Source organism: Balaenoptera ricei, chromosome 2 (assembly GCF_028023285.1).
Source record: "Balaenoptera ricei isolate mBalRic1 chromosome 2, mBalRic1.hap2, whole genome shotgun sequence".
NCBI lineage: Eukaryota > Metazoa > Chordata > Mammalia > Artiodactyla > Balaenopteridae > Balaenoptera > Balaenoptera ricei.
Window position 1 is genome coordinate 32,427,068 of NC_082640.1, and position 22,625 is coordinate 32,449,692.

At 59.8% G+C, this 22,625-nt stretch overlaps 1 protein-coding gene across 1 annotated transcript in view; it reads left to right on the forward strand.

Annotated features, from left to right (window-relative positions):
• The first annotated feature begins 636 nt into the window (after positions 1–636).
• Positions 637–22,625, forward strand: part of KLF13 (KLF transcription factor 13) — a 45,786-nt gene continuing 23,797 nt past the window's right edge. Inside the window, exon 1 of the mRNA XM_059912299.1 lies at positions 637–1,614. Within this exon, the coding sequence (XP_059768282.1) occupies positions 1,026–1,614 (589 nt within the window). The 5' untranslated portion in view covers positions 637–1,025. The remainder of the gene's footprint in view (positions 1,615–22,625) is intronic.

The following is a 22,625-nucleotide window of genomic DNA, read 5'->3' on the forward strand; positions in this document are numbered from 1 at the left end:
GTTGTTCCGCGCCGGCTGGAGCGGACACGCCTCCTCGCCGGGCACCTCACTCCGCAGAGGAAAGGGAGAAGCGGAGGTGAGCCCCGCAGGGCGAGCTCTCCGCCGCGCCCAGCACAGGCGGGGCTGTAGGGACAAAGGGGCACCCTCCAGAGCGCTTGTCTCCGCGCCGGGGTTCAAGGCTGTCACGGTACAAAAGCTCCGACAGGAAAATACCCCGCGGGGTCCCCGCCGCGGAAGGGAGGGGGCGCGGCCCCGCCCCAGCCCACCGCCCTCGGACGTCGTGCGTCAGCGTGCCCGGCTCCCGGCTCCAATTTCCGCCCCTCCTCCCGCCGGCCAAGGGGGCACGCCCATTGGCACGCGCACGCCCCGAGGCCGGGTGGGCGCCTCTCTCTGTACGGATTGGCCCTGCTGCGAACCCGTGGACCAATGGCGTTCGCCTTTGTCCTCGGCCACGCCTCCTCCCCAGGCGTGGGCGCGTGACCGCCCCATCCCGCCGATGCGCGCTCCGGGATCCCCGCCCCCTCCGCGTGCGCAGCTCCCCGCTGCCGCCGCCGCCGCCTGTAACCTGCGCCGCCAGGATGTGGCTGGGGGCTGACGTCGGGTCCAGATGTGGCCCCGGCCCCGCCCATCCCCGGGGCCGGGCCGCCCACACCGAGCCGCGGCGCGCGCGGCGGCTGTCCCGCCTGCCACAATGCGCGGCGAGGCTGCGGCCGCGACTTGGCGAGGCCGTCCCTAACGTCGCCACTCGGCATCCTTAGGACAGGCCTCCCCTGACGCCCCGCGGGGGCCTCACTCGCCCGCGCCCCCCAGGCGCTCACTCTTCGGTGCCCAGCCAGGCGGGCGCCTCGCAGACGCGGAGCCGCGCGGGTGACGGCAGAGGCGGCTGCGCGCCCAGCCCAGCCCGCGGAGAGGGCGCGCCGCGCCCCCGCCCCCCGCCAGCTCTCCGGAGGCCGTGGGTGCGGATGCGCCGCTGACGACTCGCAGCGACCAGCAGTGCCGCCCGCCCGCCGGCCGGAGCCCGCAGCATGGCAGCCGCCGCCTATGTGGACCACTTCGCCGCCGAGTGCCTCGTGTCCATGTCGAGCCGCGCGGTCGTGCACGGGCCGCGGGAGGGGCCTCAGCCTGGACCCGAGGGTGCGGCCGCTGTCGCCGCCACGCTGCCCCGCGTCGAAGAGCGCCGCGACGGCAAGGACAGCGCCTCGCTCTTCGTAGTGGCGCGGATCCTGGCGGACCTTAACCAACAAGCGCCGGCGCCCGCCCCCGCGGAGCGCAGAGAGGGCGCCGCGGCCCGGAAGGCGAGGACCCCCTGCCGCCTGCCGCCCGCGCCACCACCCGCCCCCGAGCCCGCCTCCCCCGGCGCCGGTGGCGCGGCGGCCGCGCCCCTCAGCCCGGCGTGGAGCGAGCCCGAGCCCGAGCCCGAGGCGGGGCTGGAGCCGGAGCGAGAGCCGGGGCCCGCGGGGAGCGGCGAGCCCGGCCTCAGACAAAGGGGCCGGCGGGGTCGAAGTCGCGCCGACCTCGAGTCCCCGCAGAGAAAGCACAAGTGCCACTACGCGGGCTGCGAGAAAGTTTACGGGAAATCCTCGCACCTCAAGGCGCACCTGAGAACTCACACAGGTCAGTGGGGCGGCCCGGGGCCAGTGCGAGTTACCCGGCCACGCCCCCGGAGCCGCCGGCGGGTAGCGAGGGGAGGTCGGGCCGGGAACGGTCGGGGCCTCGCCCCTTTCCCAGCCGCTTGGGGTTGCGGGCGACATCGCGCGCACCGCGCGAGGCGGGTCCCGGCGCTGGGAGCCGGCGCCCACCCGGCGACCGCGCCCCCGCCGGGCACGCCCCCTCCCCGGGCGCGCTCGGGCGGGGCCGCGGGGGCGATTGTCGTCATCTGGGCCGGGGCCGGGGGCGGGGACCCCGCCCAGGTCGGGGGGGCGCAAGGGCAGGTGCCCGCTAGCTGGGTGGGGGCCGCGGGTGCCGCCCGGGGAGGTGGGCGGCCCGAGAGCCGCGGGGGAGGGGTGTCCTCGCCCGGCCCCTCCCCCGCCGGCCGGGCGCGCGCTCGGGTGGGGAGGGGCCGGCCCGGGCGCGCGGCGGACGGAGTTCACGCGGGGACAGGGCTGCCTCCAGCCACTCGGCACATTCTTCGCTCTCCTCTTCCTGTAATTTTTCCAGCGCTCTAAGGTTTAATTTGTCGAAACCAGAGCCAGCGGCGGCCGACGCGGGGGGCGGTCCCGGGTCCTCTCCCGCGGCTCTTTGTGGGAGCCCCGCCCATCCGGCCGGCGGGGGCGCGCCGGACTCGAGGGGCTCCTGGGGCCTGCTGCGCTTTCTCCCGAAAGGAGCGCCCTGCCTCCTGCCCGTAGGTCTGCGCCGCCCTCCTCCCCGCCGTGCTCTCACCTGCCGGGGCCGGATGCGGGCAGGCAGCACCTGCACGGGGGCGGGCGGCCGGAGCCGGCAGCCTGGGATCCGCGGACCGCCGCCCGCCCCCGACCCCAGGGCAGCATTTCCCTTCGCGCGAGTCTGGGACTGTGTCGTTGATTCCTCTGTGGTTGTTTATTGTGTTTTAAACACAAAAGTGGAAACAACCTTTTAATGGTTAAACAACCTTTTTTCCCCAGTTTGGTTTAAAGAATTGTGTATTTCATTTGAGCTCACGCGAACTCTTCTGGACACTTAGGTCTTCCACCTTTGGGACAGTTTTTAAGCCTTTATACTGTTAACTTCGTGATCGAAGGTTTAGGTTTCTCATTTGTAAAACAGCTCACAAACTGATTACATGACTGATTTAAAAACCGCAGTAGGCTTCAAGAACCTAGAGCTGAAAGGCTTTTTCTCCCGGTACATTTGGAACTGAGTCGGCCCAAGGTCTGCGGGTGTCAGGTACCGCGGATCTCACGACCGCTTCCCCCCGAGGCTGTCCCCGCATTTCTGGTCCCACGCTGTGGGCGCTCAAACCACGTGGCAGGTGGTGGGGTCGCGGGTGAAGGCGGGCCGTTTCTAGGCTGTCTGAGTCAGAGTTCGGGCTGTGTGGACTCTTGAGGGGGGTGGGGACGTTACTGCAAGAGTGGGTGTGGTCGTGGGGGAGGGGCGAAGCTAGGTTTGGAGCCAGGCGGACCCCAAGTACCCGGGCGGGGCCAGCGTTTGGGGTGCGGCTGGGGTTGAGTACCCCGTTGAGGCGAGGCCAGTACTGGGTAGGGAACTTGATTGGAAAACCTTTCTGCAGCCACTTTTACTGTGGCCTTCCACCCGGCAGCACCCGGTAGCCAGCTTCGCGAATTGCGGAGGGACTGGCCCGGGGCGGGGCTCGCCCGGGCCTCCGCCGGGGCATGCTTTCCGGGTTGTCTCAACCCCCCTGGTCCAGGGTCCGTGTGCCCTGCGCAGCACAGGGCAGGATGGCTAGATGCTTGGGTCAGGGGCGCTGGGAACCCACGCCTTCGCAGTGGGGTGGAAGCCAACCTCTCTGGGATGCCTGGAAGCCCAAGGCAGTCAGAAGAGGATGGATCCATACGTTGCCTGCGAAGTGCTATGTTCTGTTCTTAGAGCAGGGAGCTGGCCCCAACCTCCAGGTGTGCAGAAACTCGGAGCTCTACCTCCAGAGCAGTTGCAGACCTCCAAGTCAGGAGTGCACAGGGTTCCCTTGGGGCCCTCGGAAATGCAGATTTCCAGGTCCCAGATGCCGACTGCAGTTTAAGGGGTCCCCCAGGTGAATCTGCTTATGAACCAAGAATCCACCTCTGGTCCAGGGCACCTCCAGGAAGCTCATTTCCAGGCTGAGCCCAGGTGTGCAGAGCATAAGTCACTGGTGTTCATAGAGGGGACAGAGGCAGCCCACAGAAGGGAGAGGAGAGGCAAGTTGGCTGCAGGGGGTGACCGAGAGGTGACCCTGGGAAGACCCGAGCAGCAGACCCTGGTTTGTGGGCTCCCAGAGTGTTCTGCGGTGGGAGGGGTGGTCTTTGCAGGCAGTGGCTCAGGTCATGCCAGGCCTTTCATTAGGGACCCCCCTACCCCCATAGCGATTGTATGGTGGTGGGGAGTGAATACCAAAATGACCTTTAGCCAAGGAGGCAGTTGGCACCTTGCTCTGCCTAGCTTTGTGACCAGGGACTGGTCCCCAGGTCTCCCTGCAGCTTGGTGATGTCTCCCTTGACCACCTGGAAGGTTTGCGGGAAACGAGGGGGAGGGTGGGGTGTGTGTGTGTCTGTGTGTGTGTGTGTGTGTGTGTGTGTGTGTGTGTGTATATATATATATATATATATATATATGAAATTCCTTTGGGAGTTCCTAGGGTCATCTTTTTTTTTTTTTTTTTGATGTGGACCATTTTTAAAGTCTTTATTGAATTTGTTACAATATTGCTTCTGTTCTATGTTTTGGTTTTTTGGCTGCGGGGCATGTGGGATCTTAGCTCCCCAACCAGGAATTGAACCCTCACCCCCTGCATTGGAAGGTGAAGTCTTAACCACTGGGCTGCTAGAGAAGTCCCCTAGGGGCATCTGTGACTCTGGGGGAACCTGGGCTTCCTGGCTCTGCTCTGATCTCCCACCCCCACCCCTAACCGACTGCACGCAAAGAGCTGCTGCTTGTCCTGGTTAGCTGTGTGGCCGTGTGGTCCCCCAAAGGTCATCCTAGGAACTCATGACTTTCTGTCACATTTAGGTAACTGTTGATGTTACAGCAAGCTCATGATAAAACAAAACAGACACAAACGTCTTTGCAACTTGAGCCCCTTGTTATTTGGTTGATCGTAACTTCCCAGCCCAGATCTGGGAGGTTTGCTAAGACTCGCTTTGGGGACTGCCTAGACCAGGAGCAGATTTTCTTGGAGACCGAAGGGCTTTGATTTGAAAATTCAAGGACTTAGAGAAGGGAAGCTCTGGATCCCTCTGAGGGCGGACTCCCCGCCCGCCCGCCGCAGCTGGCCAGGTCGCACATATTGGAGGAGGTTCCTACCTGTTGTCCAGGATGGGGCGGGGGGCGGGGGGTGGCTTGGTGAGCACCTAGCAGAGTGGCCCCAGTCTTTCTAGGCAGACATATCACAAATACATTCCTATTTGTTCCCACAAAGGATTGTTTTCAGAATGTCTCTGTGCCCTGTTTTCCCTCCAGCGCTAGTAGCCAAAACCTCTCCTTGCACCCTGGGCTGGGCCGGTCTCAGCAGCTCTGGGGGCCTGGCCAGGAAGGTGGGCACTGTGTTGGACACAGCCCCTCTCTCCTGCAGCCCCAGAGAGATGTTCCTGGCCACCTGGCCCTGTGTGGGGTGGGGTGGAAAGTAGAGTGAGACTTCACTGTCTCAGCCATTTCCTGTGATAATTTGGGGCAGGATTTGTTTGAAATTTACACTGACCCACTGAACGAGGGATTCGATCCCCAGTGAGATTACTGGGGCAAGGATTTAGGTCCCCTCCCCCAACCCGAGCTGTGGCTTTAGAACATGGTTTCTAAGCACACTGCCCGCCTGGACCCCTGGCAGGTGCTCCCCTGGGCAGCTGCGTTGCAAAGGCAGCCTGTCAGAGTGGAGGGTGGCTGGCCGGGATCTCCTTCACCCAGAGCAAACCAAGCTGGCAGAGGGCCAGCACTTTGTCTAGGACACGGCCAGGCCAGCAGCTCCCGCCCCTGCTCGCCCACAGTCCCAGGCTGCCAGTGGGCCAAGTTGTGAAACTCTTCAAAGAGTGCAGAAGCGTGTAGACAGAATGTGCAACCCTCTCCTCCCCCAGCTAACCACTGTTGCCCTTTACTGGTACGTCCCTTTCCAGACCCTTTTCATGGATTTTTCTGTATACACGCAAGCACGTGCATTCACGGAGTAGGTGATTTTAAAACACACATGTAGGACCCACCAAACACATTCCACCGAGGCTTTTGTCCTGTGTGTTTGCTCAGTGAGGCAGCTTCGTTCTTTTTCCTGGCTGCATAGTACTCCAGGGCGCGGCTGTGTGGCTGTACTGTCACTTACCTAGTCTCTTACCTGCTGGAAGCACAGCTGCGCTGCTTTTCTTGTTTGTTTGCTGTTAGAAGCCGTGCAGCAGTAGACTCTGGTGTGTGTCTCGGTGTCCAGCTGGCATTCGTGTGGGATTGAGACCTGGTGGTGGTAGTGACGGGGGCATAGGCGGCATTTAAATGTGTGGTAGAGCTACCTACTATGTTGACTTAAAGGACACATTATGTTTTGAAAGGAAACAGGTTGACAGATCTTGGTCTCCCCAGTGTTAAGGTTCCTGCTGTGTCTCTGGCTGACTTTTTTTTTTTTAACTTCTCCCAGTTCTCCTTTTGTACACGTGAAAGCATCATATTGAGAACATTTGAAACAAACTCAACAAAACCATTGTTACTCTCGCATCCCTCACGATCGGCTGTCCTACCATCCTGACTCAGTTTACCCGGTAGCCCGCAGCCCCTGCCGCAGTGAGGTGTGCCCCCGGGGGCCTCCTGGCACGGCCTGCACTGGGCGGGGGTTGGGGGGCACCGATGTGATGCCATTTGCTCCCCCCTCCCCTGGCTGAAAGCAGATTTGAGGCCCTCCCTCCTGTGTGAGCACCTGATAGGACCACGCTTCACTTAGCCAGAGGCCCTGTGTGTGTGGCTTCAAGCCTCTTCAAACCAACAGGGTTGGGGGAACCAACAGGGTTGGGGGCCCTGCCCCTTCAGAGAAGGTGCCGCTGAGTCCACTCGTGGCGGCCCACATGCTCTCAGGACCTGTCTGCTCTGACTTGACTCTGAATCCCGGTGGTTGTTTGATTCCTAGACGTGGCATATCAAAAGGGCAAGGGTGAGATACGTTGCTGGTGCTAAAAGCAAGGGAGGAAGCAAACCAAAGGGTTATTCACACGCACACATGTGTGTTTAAATATATAACTTGAGAAACCCCACAAAACCCCACAGCACTAGAGCAGACCCAGGGCATCTGCAGAGGCTGTGAGGTCCTCCCTGCCGTCCCTGGGGCCTGCGCTCTGTGACACCTGACCTTCCCAACAGAGATCTGGAGCTCTCAGGGCACTGTTAAGGTGTGTCTGGTTTGTGCCCTAAGAAGGCAGTGAAAATAGTTTTTAAAATAAAAACTTATAGAATGATGCACTCAGTGCTCATGCTGTGTCCTGCACATCCACGCGGCTTGCCAGGGGCTGGGCCTTCAATTTGCAGTACTTTCCAGTACGCTGTTTCATCTTCACAAGGACCCTATGGAACAGGCACTGTAATTATTACTAGTTTTTAGATAAGGACACTCAGGGTTAGACGGGTTAAGAAATATGCTAGAGGTTGCACAACAGATGAGGGTGGAGCCTCCCCGCTTTGGGGTGTGGGTGTGCCCGTCCCGACCGGGTTCCAGGGGACGGCGGATGAGCAGGGCCTCAGGTTGTTAGAAGCCCAAGTGCCCCTCGCACACCGTTTCCCCCAAAAATTCTCATTACTTCTGAAACGTAAAGGGATTGTACGATGAACATTCAAATACTCTTCTTCTCGAGTCATTAGTTAATATTCTGTCACACTTTTAGAAAATCCTTTCTTCCCTCTTTCCCACTTTCTCTCCCTAAATATTATGTTTTCTCTCTCCCCTGCCTCTCATCTCTCTAAGTGTTCCACATTGTCTAACATACAGTCCATACTCAGTTTCCCTAGTGACCCTCCCAGGTGGCCCATACAGGAGCCGGGATGCGGTTAATCACACATTGCATTTGGTTGTCCTAATTCTTTAGTGTCCCTCAATCTGACACTAAGGGACACTAGTGTGCCCCCCCCCCCCATCTTTTGGTCTTTGGTGCATTGGCATTTTAGGGATCCAAGCCAGTTGTCTTGTAGGACGATCCCGCAATCTGCATTGGTCCTGTTTCCTCACGATTAGATCCACTTTAAACAATCTTCGGTCAAAACTACAACGCAGGTGATGCTGGGCCCTCTGTGCACCACAGTGCTGGATCGTGGGGGAAGGGGAGCCTGCCAGGCTCCTCCGCTGTACAGGGCTGTTCTCTTCTTGACAATAAGTGACACTCTGAGACCGTGGCTTTCCAGAGGGCCAGGGCGCTGCTGGTCCTTCGTGGAGCCAGGTACCGTGCTGGGGCGCCGTCTGCTCACCTTTATTCAGCCCCTTCTGCCCAGTCCACCTGCCAGGCTTCTGTTCATCCTCCAGTGTCCTTGACTGGACAGGTGCTGGGTTTTTCAGGTTTGTTGTTGCAAATCTTTTTAAAGTAAAAGGGCAGCTCAAGAGAGTCTTAGGAGCTCCTTCCCCCAAACAAACCAGATCCCCTGATTTTACGTTGAATCACATGTTTCCAGATGGTATTTGTAGCAGCTCAGGAGGTGTTCGTGGGCATGTTCTTCTCGGTCAGCCCACCCACACCTCGGCTCTGTGCCTACTGGTGACCTGTCTCCCAGGCCTGGGCGGGTGGGGCCTGCAGCCGGTGACACACTTAATGTCCTGGTGGGTCTCAATATGCTTTCCAGAAAAAACCCAAATACGGATCTAAGTCCACACACCTGAGCCTGTTTTCCTTTCCTTTCACAGCCCCAAATGGGATTATTTTCTTGAGAAGTCAAATGTCCCGTCAAGATGGGAACAAACTTCTGAGTGTTCGCCCAGCCTGGCGGGTCAGAAGCAGCTGCTGCAGTGTGACTGGGATGGGGCAGTGGGGACAGAGGCCCCCAGAGCTGAGCGCTGGGCTCAGAAGGCCTTGGCCGCTGCCCTGGGCCAATACAATGGAGGCTGGAACTCTGACTTTTTACCCTGCAGGCAGTGATTTGACACGAGGTACTTAACATAGGACAGAAGGACTCCTCACCCAACCCCGAGTTCTGCCACTTGGCTGACACACACACACACACACACAAACACACGGTACCCTGTCTGTTGTGGCTGACCTGAGCATCCAAGGCTGACACACACACACACACACACACACACACACACACACACACACACACACACACACACACACACACGGTACCCTGTCTGTTGTGGCTGACCTGAGCATCCAAGGCTGGAGCGTGTTTCTGTGGAACCCATGGCTCCCAGTTCCATGGTCAGTTTTACACATCGGGGCCCACCCTCCCCCCCAGCGTAGAGGTCCTGCAGTGAGGAGGCTGCGTCCTCTCGCTCCTCTGGTGGCTGGGCTCTGCCATGTCCTCCACCTGCTCCCGGTCCCCTGCCGACCCGGTTGGGCTGGGGCATCCTCCCCGTTCGCCACGGGCCTCGTGTGCGTGGTGCGGGCGGCCTGGCCCAGTGCGGCGTCTGCACTGACATCGTTCTGAACGCACAGCACAGGGCACGCTCCAGGTTTTTACTGTGGTGTGTGTGCGGGGGGCGGAGGTGGGGGATCTGTTTATTGTTCTCCTTTTTTGAAGTTCATCACGCAAAAAACACTTGCTCACCAGGAACTTGGCCGCAATCTGTGGCCACTGGCCAGCCTGTCCCAAGGTGACCTGTTCGGAAAAGTGCTGAGACTTGATGCCTCAGTTTAAATGTCCCTGCGCTGCTGTCACAGGGGCGTGGCCTGCCTGCACAGATGGGCGACCCCATGGTCCCCGAGCACAGGGCCCAGGCCTGTCTCCTGGAGCCAGAGCCCAGGGTGCGTCGTGTGAGAGCTTTGCAAGTTGGCAGTCACTCACCAGAGAGCGAGTGGCTCTGCCTGTGTCAGGCTCCTGCCTCGGAAGGGGCTTCTGGCGCAGGCCTTTGTCCTGCAGACGTGGCCAGTGGGAAGGAAGCTCAGGTGTGGAAGAGGGTGAAGCGGGCTCAGGGGCTCAGGGGGCTTCCTGACCCCACCCGGGGCGGGGCCCCAGCAGGGTGCCGGCTGGGCAGCCTGGCAGGGACCTGGGGCCCGGTATGGGGCTCCTCATGCCCTTGGGTTAAGTTGACCCGAGGTCATTCTCCTCCAGTGGGAGCAGTACAGGAATTTCCTCCTCCTGTAAATTCCTTCTCTGAGCTTTTCACTTGTTTTTAACTCTCTTTTATTGTATAAATGCTCACTAATAAAAAAAAAAAAAAGGATAAAGAACTTGTTTGGGGGCCAGAGGAAGAAGCTAAAGTTAATGGCAGATCAAGAATAGAGGTTTTTGCAAGAAAGTGTTGGGAAAGAGAGGAACCAGAAAAGGCGCACACAAGCCTCAGCACTCAGCCCACTAGGAGGGGCGGAGCGGGGCCCAGGGGCCCAGGCGTGTCCTTGGTGGGGAGTGGTGTTTTGCCTGGGCCTTTGGCTGGCGGAGTTGCTCAAAACCAAGTCTGAGATCAGGGAGAGGGTCTGGGAGGGGCGGGGTTAGCACCGTGGGTGCTCTCTTATCAGCAACGAACCTCACAGGTTTTCACTGGAGGAGGGACAGTGAGTGTGAATGAGTCACGTCGTTGCCACTAATACTGTCACTGAGTGATGGGCAGTCTGGCTACTTAGGAGCCCCACGTGCTTCCCTAACTTCTGCCCATTGTCCTCCATCCCCAACCGGCCACTCTGGTTTGCCCACTGGTCGTGGGTGGTCCTCTCCCACTGGGCATGCTGAGTGAGCACGGCAGGGCGGCGGGACTCAGGCGGTGTAGACGCCATCCACAGGTCCCCTCCACCCATCACTGAGGTCTCACCCGAGTCCCACTCTGGAAGGATTTCCCCGTGTTTGTTCATCAGTTGCCATTTTTGTCACTTAGCACAGGCGTTGTGGTGTTAGGAGGCCCCCAGGGACTCCAGCTCCTGCAGCCCTGGGTGCCAAGGGTGGTCCCCCAGGTTTCCTTGTCTTTTCCAGAGTGCTCTCTCTGGGCGGCTTGCACGGCAAATCCTGTTTTCTAAAGTTGCCTTGGGAATTCCCTGGCAGTCCAGTGGTTAGGGCTCTGCACTTCCATTGTAGGGGGCATGGGTTCGGTCCCTGGTTGAAGAACTAAGATCCCGCATGCTGTGCGGCACAGCCAAAAAATTTTAAAAAATAAAGTTGCCTTGTTGCTTGGCCTAAGGCACCGGGGATATTCCCCCAGGAGAGTCTGAGGGCCTTCGCAGGATGCCATCTTTTACAATGATGAAATGTCTTTTAGCATTTTCTCCGAGCCCTCTTCGAGGTGGGGCCCTGAGCATTCACAGCATAGGCCTCATGCTGTTGTGTTGGCGATCAGGGTGGTTGCCCTAAGTTACTGTCAGGCCTCTGGGGTTTACAGGAAATTCAGCTTTGGCTTCTTACAGGTGCTGATTTGAAGCTGTCCTTCCCTGATACTGGGCTGGGTGTTACATGCTAGCATCCTGCTTTGGACAGGTTGCATCAGTCTTAAGTTCACTCACTTTAGCCTTTGGAAAATGTCACCCTTTCTCTCCCTTTCCCTGATCGTCTCCCTGACTCTTGAACCAAGTGTTTTAACTCCTTCCCATATTCAGCTCCTCCCGTCACGTGTTCAGCACTGCACGGGGCCTCGGGAGGCAGACACGTGTGTGCACGTGTGTGTGTGCGAGCATGCGTACCAAAGCTCAGGACAGTTGTTTCTGTGGAAGGAAGCCCGTCGGGAGGCCTCTGGCCAGGTGGCTCCTGCTGCAGCACGCAGGGGGGTTGTCATGCCGAGGCTTGCCCTGCAGGAGCAGGAGGAAGGCGCAGTGTGTGTCCAGCTGAGGCTATAGGGGCAGCGCTGGCCTTAGGGTGGAGCGGGCACCCTGGAGTCGAGCTGGAGGTTGTGAATTCCCGGGCCCCGGTGGGGTACTTGTTCTGGGGCCATTCTGCCCTCGATCGGGGCCAGCAGCCTGGCATGGGGGTCTGGCTGTGGCTGGCCCGACGGACCTGAGCTGAGCTCTGTGGCTGCCCAGCGGAGGGTGCAGCCTGGTCCTCACATTTCCTCCTCCCTGCCCCCTCCTCCCCCTCCTCCTTTCCTTCCTCCTCCTCCTCCCCTTCTCCCTCCACCCCCCTCCCTCCTCCTCTCCTCACACCTGGGGTCTAAGCACATTTTTAATCTGCCCTCAGGGGTTTCCAGTCCTCGGGACAGGGGAGGGTCGGTGTGCTGGGGAGCAGGTCCCAGGAGGCTGGGGAGACCTGGAGACACCTCTCCTTTGTTCTGTGGCCTGGCTCAGCCCTGGAGACCAACCGGCAGAGGTCTGGGGTGGGGCTGTGGCTTCCTCCTCCGTCCTCTGGGCCCCTGGGGACACCCTGGCGGCCCTTCCTGTGGGGTGTTAGAGGCAGTGGCCTAGCTGTTCCTGGTAGGTCAGCATCCTCCCACACAGCAGAGGGAGAGGTAAACACTGGGTCCCCTTGGCAACCGGCTGAGCCGGGGCTCAAAGTACTTGTGGCAAGAGAAGCTCTCGTCGTCTCATGTTTCTAGGATGGGCTTCTATTTTGATTTTTTTTTTTTTTCTTTAATTAGCTGGAGTGACTAAGATACCAAGATGCCTGACCTGGTTCCTAGAATTTCTTAATAAACATTTATATTCCCTTTACAGGAGGCATGTTTCTTGCAGTGATTCATGGGCATTTTCTTTTAAACTGTGGAGAGGCCCTGGCATGGCAGGGCGGGGGTGGCACAAAGGGCCCCCACTGCTGACAGCTGGCACGGTCGCAGGCCGGGGCGCTGGCAGGGTCGCGGCCCGGGAGTGCTCGCGTAAACACTGCCCCGGGATTGTGTTGACTTGGAGGTTGATGACACTCCATCGAGAGTTTTCGGGAGGTGCCTCTCTCATCTCAGGATGTTCAGAGCCCCGTAACAAGCGTCCAGAAGTCTGTCTGAGCCCAAGCCACGCTCTCCCCACCAGATGCCAAGTTCTCCTGGGAGGCCAAGGTATGAACTAGTTTACACCTTGGTACAAGATGACACTTTGGTGTTTGATGTTAAGCCCTAACTGCTCTCGTAGGTGGCTAGGCTGGATGTCCCATCTCAGTGGGAGTGCCTGAGAGGGTCCGGGCCAGGACGGGGGCCCCTCTCTGTGGGTGAGACTCAGCGGCAGGCCTTGCCCTTTACCTGGGGCTGCCTTGGGCTGCCCTGCTCCATCCACCTGTGAATTAGCTCCTGCAGAGGCGCCTGCCCCCGTCGAGGAGGTGCCAGGTGAGTCTACGAGAAAGCTGACCTCACCGATTTTATCATGAGTGGAGCCGACCCAGGAGGCCGTCTGCAGAGGCACGGCAGGTTTGTGTCCAGGGGCCCGTCTTCACGGTGGGTGTGCAGGCCCCTTGGCTCCCTACCCTCGGCACAGACAGGGCTGCCCCATGGGCCCCCACTCCGGCCTCCCTGTCAACCCCACGCGTGTAGCTGCGTGGGAAGCAGCTCCCTGCGGAGGGGTCTGTTGGGGTCACCAGGGGCAGGGTGTCAGGGGTTCTGTCTGGTGCCCGGTGCCCTGTGCCCTTTGTAAGTCCTGACCATCTGGACTTTGGACTTGGAGTCCCGTGCTGTTGCTGCGTCTCTTCCCGGGCTCACGGAAGCTTGACTCCACGTGTGCTGTGTCTTAGTAACCTTGGTCAGGGGCCTCTCAGTGTTTTGTTTTTATCAGAGAAAGGTCTTTTTGTCTGATTGTGCATAGTCATTTAAACAGAGGCAAAGTGCAGTATTGCTGAGGACGCCTGGCCTTGGTGGGAGAACAGATGGAGTCTGGCTCCAGCTTCTCAGCTGTGAAGCAGGTTGGGCATGCTGACCTCTGTCCTCTGAGAGTGTGTGCAAGGCACCCATTGGGAGGTGTGTGTTTGTGTGTGTGGGGTGTGTGTAGGGGGTGTATGTGTGTATATGTAGTGTGTGTTGTGTGCATGTGTGTATATGAGTGTGTGTGGTGTGTGTGTCTGTGTTTAACCTGTGGGAGCAGAATTTCACCCACTGCAGTGTTGCTTATGGGTACCTGAATGGACAGACAGTTCTGCTGACTTCTCTTTTGGAAAGAAACAGATGATTCAGAACCACTTTTTTGAAGCAGGTGCCAGCTCATGTCTCAGGGCCTCCTGGAGCTGCCCTGTGGCTCTGCATGTGGGTGAGCTGTGTCCCAGCCTCAGCTCCCACCTGTCAAGTGCCGGTCCGTCCTGGGCCACAGAAAGGCAGTGCAGACAGCGTGGCTCCCAAGTCCTGTTGCTGTGGAAACCCGCTGCCCAAAGGCTGTGCTTAGGCTAGGGAGTGGTGCCCATGCAGGTGAGCCTCATTTGTTACCAGGTACCAGCTGCTCGGCCCTGGCCACACTCTTTTAAAGACAGAAGCCGCCGAACTGGAACCTTTTTTTTTTTCTAAATAATTAATTTTTGGCTGCGTTGGGTTTTCGTTGTTGCGCGTGGGCTTTCTGTAGTTGCGGCAAGCAGGGGCTACTCTTCATTGCAGCGTGCGGGCTTCTCATTGCAGTGGCTTCTCTTGGTGTGGAGCATGGGCTCTAGGCGTGTGGGCCTCAGTAGTTGTGGCTTGTGGGCTCTAGAGCGCAGGCTCAGTTGTTGTGGCGCACAGCTTGTGGGACTTAGTTGCTCCGCGGCATGTGGGATCTTCCCAGACCAGGGCTCGAACTTGTGTCCCCTGCGTTGGCAGGAGGATTCTTAACCACTGCACCACCAGGGAAGTCCCTGAACTGGAACCTTGAGGTGACAACCCAGGTCTCCGTCCCCAGAGCAGCTCTGGGTGTGCCTGCGGCCTGGGGTAGAAGCAGGGGTGGCGCCCTCCACCTCCTCTCTGCTGGGCATCACTGGTCTCTACCGTCTCATGGTGATGAGTGGCTATGCCATTCCTGCCAGATGACTCCACCCGGATGGATGGGGTGCTCTGGGTGGGGCTTCCAGAAGCCGGCCGTCGTTGGGAGAGGTGCCCACCTCGGGGAGGCCCCAGCTCCTTGATGGCGTTCGTGACTGGCAGCCTCTTCAGTTGGAAGGCTAGAGATCTTGTTTGCAGTGGAAGCGGCAAGTGGAAGTACCCTTAAGGTAGAGAGCACCTGTCTCCACGGCCAGGGGATCCCGCTCAGGACTGACAGTCGCTGTTTGACGGCTTCCTGGGCTGCTGGTCTCAGCAGCATCCCGCCTCTTGTTTGCAGGGGTAATTGCTCTCAGGAGCTTAGGGCCATCTGCGGATTTTTTCCCCCTTTCTTCTCTCTCTTTTGGGCCACAGTTTTATGTTTTCAGATACGAGAATTGCTTCCTAGAGGGAAGCACGAAAGCACTCTTGAGGCTGGCTTTTCAGCTGTGGAACCACACAGTTCGTGCCCCTTTCCTGCTAGGTTTTCACCCTCGCATAAGTGCGTTTGGCATCAAGATGCTTCCTGTGTGGTCTGAGGGGACAACGTTGAAGGAGTATGAGAGCTGAGGGCCTGTATCCTGAGGTGACACCTGGGCACCAGTGTGGCCGTCCTTCCTCTGTCTTGGCATCTCGTTTCAGAGGACATTTGTGAGTGCCCCAGTGGGGCAGGGGCTGTTCCAGGGGTTTGCTCGAACGGAGGACGGTGCCGAGGACCTGCGTCCCTCCCCTGCTCGTGTGGGCTGGAGTGACCAGGCCCTCGGTGTGGAGAGGCCCCTGAGCCCGGCGTACCCAGCACTCCTGTAGCTTTGTACCTGCAAGGCCTCACCCTGCCCTGCCACACCCAGCGACACCTGAGCCCCTCCCCACCCCTACCCTCAGGATGCTCACCTGCTTGGGAAGGCAAGGAGGCGCAAGTGGAGTCCAGCCTTGTGTGGGGACCACAGTGGGAAGGCGCTTCTGCCCTCGCGTGTGCCCACCTGTGCCGGCAGCACCCTGGGCCACAGTGTTGCCGACCGGGATTCATGTGTTTAGGGTATGATTTCCAAGCACAGGAAATGACCAGGGAGGGTTTTTTGCTCACGCGACCCAGAGCTGTTAAGAGCCAGCCAGCCAGGTCTTGGGATGCTCTCTGGTTTGCAGGCTCCAGCGGTGGCCCCTGCTGACCCCGTGGAGGATGGAGTCTCGCAAAGCCTGGGGCGGATGGCCCGAGGGCGCCTTGGCTCCCAGGCCAGGACTGGTGTCTCTTGGTCCTGGTTCCTGGATTGCTTGGGGAGGTGTCTGCTTTTCCATCTTCCTTGGGGGCAGAGTTGTCCCTCAGGGGCCCCTCCCTGCCTGCTGTGCCTGGTGCCTGCGTGGTCAGAGCCTGTCAGTCCTGCCCCAGAGGCAGGCCTCGCGCCCCCGCCTCCTGTGCACACGGGGACGCCGGTTTGTCCTGACATCTGGTCCACCCCCCAACTCCTGCCCCAGGACTGGGGTCAGCAGAGTGGTTTCCTGAGCGTCTTCGTCACTGCCCTCGCCCCCATTTTCAGGCCAGGGCCGTAGTGCAGACCTGTCCTGTAAGTCCAGCTGGGGTGCTGGGAGCAGGCTGGGAACGGGCCGCAGCCGGGCGCTCGGTATTTGGGGTGGCCTGCCCCTGCCCCACCGATGTGGGCCTGGCTCATGGGGGGTCACCCCCTGCTCGGGAGCTGGGCTGAGGGCCCTGTTTCCACCGGTGAGAAGGGAGAGCTCCGGGAGGCCTAGGCTGTCCTTCAACACTCCTCCCTGAGGCCAAACGCCAGGGTCACAGGATCTGTCCTAAGAATGTGGAGAATGAGTCCTGGTTCTGAGGCTTACAGATTTTTTTCCCTAAAAGCAGTAGAACCTTTCTGTCAGCACATCTCAGTGGATTCCAGGGCAGTAAGGAGCGGGAAGGATGGCCAGCAGGGGTGGGGCGGGAGGGGCTGTGGCCAGGGCCCCTCTGTGCTCCTGGAGGGTAGTGCCGGCCACCCCAAGGCTGGGGCAGGGTCCTGCCTCTACATGGCGGGCCGAGGTCCAGTCCCCGAGGCCGTAGGCTGGGTGCCCCAACGCTTGGGGCCAGGCCGGGGAGTTGGGGCCTGTGGTCTGGGGCAGGTGCTTCCTCTCGGGCCTTTCTCAGGCTTGTGGTCGAGGAGGCAGTGATGGGACCCGGGCCACACTGAGGGGCAGAGTGGGCCGGCCAGGAGGCACGTGAGGTCACACGCTCTCGGGCAGTGGGGTCCCGGGCCCCGCTGCAGCCCGGCCCAGGAGCACTGGGCTGTCGAGGGGAGAGAAGGGCTGCGGGTCAAGGTGACAGGGCCTGGGCTGGGGGCTGGCCTGGTCAGTGGCCCACACGGACCCACGTGTGCAGCTGTGTTTGGGGGGTGCCTGGACAGTGCCGGGGCGGGGGGCGGTGGGGTGGTTCTTCACTGTCCCCTGAGTGCCACCGAGACCCTGCCTGTGGCTGGCATTTCTGTCCCTAGAGGACTTGGTGCTGCAAGGCCAGCGCCATGCAACCCTGTCCCTGTGAGCTGCCCTGGGCCTGGGAGGCCTGCACCCCTCCCCGAACACCCCCACCACCACCACCGTGGGGCCCTGTGCACAGCGTGTGTTGAGGGCACCCTGGGGTGAAAGGAGGCACTGAGTGAGGGTGAGGAGTGGGTGGGGTCTCGAAAGGCGGAGAGCTGAGCCGCTCCTGCTGCCCTGGCCCCTTCACCGGCGACAGTGGGAGGCCTGATGTCCCCGCTGGGCAGCACCCTCCTGGCCTGTGGGTGTCGCTGCCGTGAGGCTGAGCTGAGTCCCCGCAGCAGGTGCGGGTTGGCGCCTCCCAACACAGGAGACCGCTGACCCAGGGCGCCTGCTCAGCTGGCTGGTGGCAGGTCTCCATGTTTTATCCACACCTTCCCATGTATGAATGGGAGCCCTCCTGGGTGGGCCTCAGCCCCCACTGGCTCGTCGCCTCTCCTACCCTGTGGGTGAAGTCTGTGGTCCCCGACTCTGATCCCAGTTCTAGGGGAAGGGCGTCGGAGGACAGGCTTTCCTCGTGCGTCCCGAGCACCCGAGTGTGCCTACGAGCCCCAGTCCTGGCAAAGGCCCCCGCCGCCTGGCACCCGAGTGAGCCTCCAGCCTGTCTGTCTCCACGGGAACCCGTCCTACACAGGACACCAGGTCGATGATCTGGGCTCCACTGCTTCTGGGAAGATCACCCATCTGTGGTTGCAGAAAGTATCCTCTTCCTTTTCCTGATCTCTCCACCCCACCCCGCCACCCCCCCCCCCCACACACACACACACTCCCTCTCTCTCTCTCAGCTCCGTGCGCCTCCTTAGCACCAGCTGCCTTTCCTCCCGGGCTGGTCCCCATCCCCTTGGTGAGAAGTAAGACGGACGTGCTCAGGACTCCTCCCCGTGCCACCATCCACATTCAGTCATCCCTGGGCCACCGTCCCCAGCTGCAGCCTGGCTCCACTCATCTCCCTGGGCCCGGTCCTGCTGGAGCCCCACTGCCACCTCTTCCTTCTCCCTCTTCGTACCTGGACCTCGGCCTCTCGGCCTCGGGGGCTTCCAGGCCAGGGGCAAGCCCTGCCACCCTCACCCCAGCCTCTGCTCTAGGGAGGGGCTCCCATGAGGTGATACCCACATTGTCACAGCGGCTAACTTCCATGCCTCCTCTTTCAAAGGCATCACCTTCAACTGAAGAAGAAATGAAAGCATCACCTGTTCTCCGAGCCTTTCAGTTTGCAGACAAGGCTGGCCCGGGCCCCTGGTCGTCGGCCCATGTGGTCAGTCCATGGGTGGGCTGGTGGCCCTGTGGCGCCGGCTTCCCCACCCACTGCGCCACAGCCCCTGCCATCGGGGAGGTGCCTACAGGAGCAGTGGGTTGGGTGGCCATCAGGAGAGGGGCTTGGGGGGGGTGCACAGGGGCCCTGCCTGTTGGCCTTCAGCCAGGGCTGTGGTGGGCCAGGTCTGTGACGGGGCCACACTCAGGAGGTAGGAGTGCTCAGGGGATAAGAAACCGCTCAGGGAGGCACGGAGCTGGGGCTCAGTGTCTCCCCAGCATCACAGGCATCCCCCCAGAGCTCCTCTGGCAGCACCAAGGCTCCCGAGGAGAAGGCTCCTGTGCTGAGGCCACCATGGGCTGGCGGAGGTTTGGGAAGCGCCATTCTTGGTGCTTGTGGGTGGGGAGAGGGGAAGGGGGGGGTCTTTCCAAAGCTATGAGCCAGGTTCCTGTAAGGGAGGAGGGCTTGGGGGTGGACTCGGGGGGGTGTGGGAGCAGAGAGGCACCGCCCAGCCACTGGGGCTGGGGGGGTGGGGTGGTGTGCAAAGGGCAAGTCAGAGGGGCCCCTCCGGAGGCAGGTCTGGGCTGGAGGGGTGTTGCCTTGGTGCTGAGAGCCAGGCCCAGAGTGTGGGCATCCAGGGGTCGTGAGGGATGGTGGGAAGGGGAGTCCTGTGCAGGCTCATTACCAGCAGGGTCTGGCTGGGGGCACCAAGGGAGGGGAGAGAAGGGGGGCAGGGGCGGAGCGGCATGACTCAGGAGGCCAGGAGAAGAAGAAAGGAGAAGTGGGTGTCACGGTGCTCTTCGTGTCCCCCGGCTTCTGGGCCTCAGGACTGCATGTGTGCCCCTCCCCTCCATGGGCATCTTTGGGGGAATGCACAGCCCCCGCCCAGGAGGAGGGAAGGTGTGTTTCCAGCAGCCCTCCTCATGCTCGAGTGCTTGCAGCCGGGCTTTCCTGACGGCTCCCCGCGGTCAGCCTCAGCTCTGATGGCTTCCTCCTCCTCTTGCTGGGCGCCCCTTGTCTACTTCTGAAGGCAAGACCCAAACCCTGGGTTTCTCTGCTGGTGAGGAAAGTGAACAGCGCACAGGGCTTGGCAGGATGTCAGGCTGCCCACGGGAGGGAAGAGAAGAGGATTCGGCGAAGCACACTGGAGTGGCTGGTGGCCTCTGCTACCCCCTCCGACTTGGTTTTGTGCTAAAGTGACAGCAGAACCCAAGGGTCTGGCTGTGTCAGCCCAGCCCTCGTGCTCTCTGGGAGGAGGAGGGCCACGCATGGCACACGTGCACACATGTTCTTATTGAAAATGATATGTTAACTGTAAATGATTTGGGAAATTTTAGAAAAGCTCAAAAAAGAGAGGTTATGTGGCACCCAGTTGTACCTCCCAGAGCAGTTGCTTGGCCCTGTCCTTACCCTTGGGGGACAGTTCACCGGTGTTCAGCCCCAGAAGCCCTCCGGGCGCCCGAGCCTGGCCGCGAGGTCACAGCCGCACAGCCACCTGCCCAGACATGACTGCTCGCCAGCCTCCACGCCTTGGGCTCTGCTTTGCAGCCGTGGTGGCCGCCGTGGGCTGTTTGTGGAGGCCTGCGTTCTGTCTAGAACTGAAGTGCAGCTGTGGGGAGGAGTGGGGGCCTACCGCCCACCCACAGGGGCTTTGGAGCATCACAGTGTGCGACTGTCATTCCGCCGGGGGCGTCCCGGGACCCATGAAAGTGCTGCTGCCCCGAGCTCTCCAGGCACCCGCCCGCGGTCCTGACCCGGGCACCCTGTTGTTCCCAGAGCAGCTCCTGCCCGGCCCCTGTGGGAAGTGTGTGCCCATGGGGCTGCGGCGGGAGGAGTAGCCCTCCGGTCGGTTGAGCGGCTGTCGTCCAGGGGGCCGGGGATTTCGGGCGTGCTTGCCTTGTGCTTGCCCAGCCCTGGACCCCGGTCTCTGGGCCTGGCCGGTGTCAGCCTGTCAGCCCTGGTTGGCCACCTCTGCTCTGATGCTTGCCCTGGCCTCTTGCCGCGTGAGCCTGCGGGGGTGCCCACCAGGTGGCTGAGGAGGAGATGGGGGCCCACCGGGAGGATGGGAGTCAGAAGCGCGGGTGGCAGGAGGGGGCTTCAGTCCCTCCAGGCTGCTTCCCGACCCTCTCTTGGGCCTGTGGGGCTCGCTGGGGTCACAGCTTCCGGCGCCTCTCCAGCCAGTGTGAGGTTGGGTGTGAATTAACTAAAGCAGACAAGGTCGAGCGTCCCTAGAATTCCATAAAGCCAGACGGCAGAATCAGCAGTCAGCCGTGTGTCCTTGGCTGAACCAGAAGCACTAGGAGAGTTGCCGAAGCCACCAAGTCCTGGGAGAAGCCGTCACAGAAGTTGTGGCCATTCCTCTGGACGGTGTGGCTCTTCTCTACTGTGTGAGGCCCTTCGGAGGGTCCCAGAGTCCCCGAGCTTTCAGAGCGGTCTGGCCTGTGGCCTTTGTTTTGAAGCCGGTATGCAAGTTGTAGGCCGGAGGGGAAGGGTCTGCCTGAGTCACAGCGGGGAGCGGGCATGGGGACCCAGGGAGCCTGGCGTGGGGGAGGGTCGTCCCATAGGTGGCCCAGGCTCCTCCACACGTGGACAGCTGTCCTCAGTGGCCTGGGGACGTCTGTGAGCTTCATCTCATTACAGGTCTCGCGGGACGTGTGTGAGGTTTCAGGCAGGGTGCCCCCCTTAGGTCCTGTCTTCACCCACTCGTGTTTAGAGAAAGCAGTTGGGCGTGTAAAGAAGCCTCCTGGCTGACTTCAGGGGGTCCACAGGGTGGCTTTGGTGTGGGGACAGCCTTCCAGGAGGGCCTTGGGTGGCCCGGGCCAGTGCGAGAGGCGAGGCCCACCAGGTTCTGAGATGCCCTGCAGCCGGGCCAGAAGCGAGGGTGCTGGTGGGGCTGCAGCAGTTTTGAACTTGTGAGGAGCCCAGCTTTGAGGACCTTTCTGCAACAACACGATGGTGATGGCAAGACTAAGGACACCAGGAGGGTGGACAGCCACGCGGAGAGCTGCATAGTGTCCCCGGCAATGACATGCCTTTTCAGATGACCCAAATCCACCATCCCTGGACCGGATGGCGGCTTCTGAGTTGGGTCCCATCAACAGTTGGAAAATGTGTGCTCCACCCATGTTATGACTCGCTCTTGGTGCTCTGGGACCAGGTTCGATGTGAGAGTGTTCCTGTTTCTCGTAAGAAGTTGACTTTACTGGAAGACTGCAATTTCAGTGCGTTGCATTTGTTTTTATTTCTGATTAAAAAAGTCAAGCATGTTCGTGAAAGAGGATTTGGGAGACAGGAAAGTATTAAGAGAAAACTTAACAAGGACGAAAAACAATAACTTTAATCCCACGAGTTACTACGTTAACAGGTCAGCCTGTGTCTATTTTAACAATAAAACGTGGGATCGTCCCACACGGTCATTTTACATTTGGCCCTTTCCCACTCACTGTAACATTCTGTCATGGTCACATCTCCAAAGTGCCTACTGGCTCTTGGACCTGGCCTTTCATGGTTGCCCAGTGCGTCCTCATCTGTTTGTCCCTGGTGTCCTAACTGGGCCCTGGGTTGAGGAGCTGTGACACCTCCTGTGACTTGCTCTTCTGTTACCCAGGTTGGGCTTGTCCTTGTGATTGTCCTGGGAGCCAGCAAGGGAATATGCATTTAGGGGCAAATTGCCTTCTAGAAAGGAAGAATGAGTCTGACACTACCAGCAATGTGTGAGAGCACCCAGCCGGCATCCTGGCAGGAAGGGTGTTCTTAGGTGTCCAAGGTGATAAATGTAATATTTATAAATGGAATGGAATATTTATAAATGGAATATTTCCTGCCATATCAATAAACAAAGGATGTCACAGTCACCAATGATTGCAGCCCTCCAGCGTGAGCTGGTGAGCCCTGAGAAAACTCAGGGCTGAAAAGAATACCTGCCATCTAGCAGCCATCAGACTGCAGCCACTCCCTGCCATGAGCCCTGAGGAAACTCAGGATGTGAAAATGCAGGCCCCAGATAGCTGAGGTGCATATCAAAGGAATGATTTCAGTGAGCCCAGCATCTTCCTACACATAGAAAAGCGCTAAATTCCTTAACTTGAGATATCTGGTTTTCTTTATTTAACAAAAATTTTTTGACATTCCCAGTTACCTGCTCTTTGTTGCAAAATTCCTATATATCTTAGCTCCTCCCCTCCCCTCCCCTCCTCGGAGCAGTTTCTCAGAGCTGTCTGAAACGGTCTCCAGGGCTGCAGTCTTCAT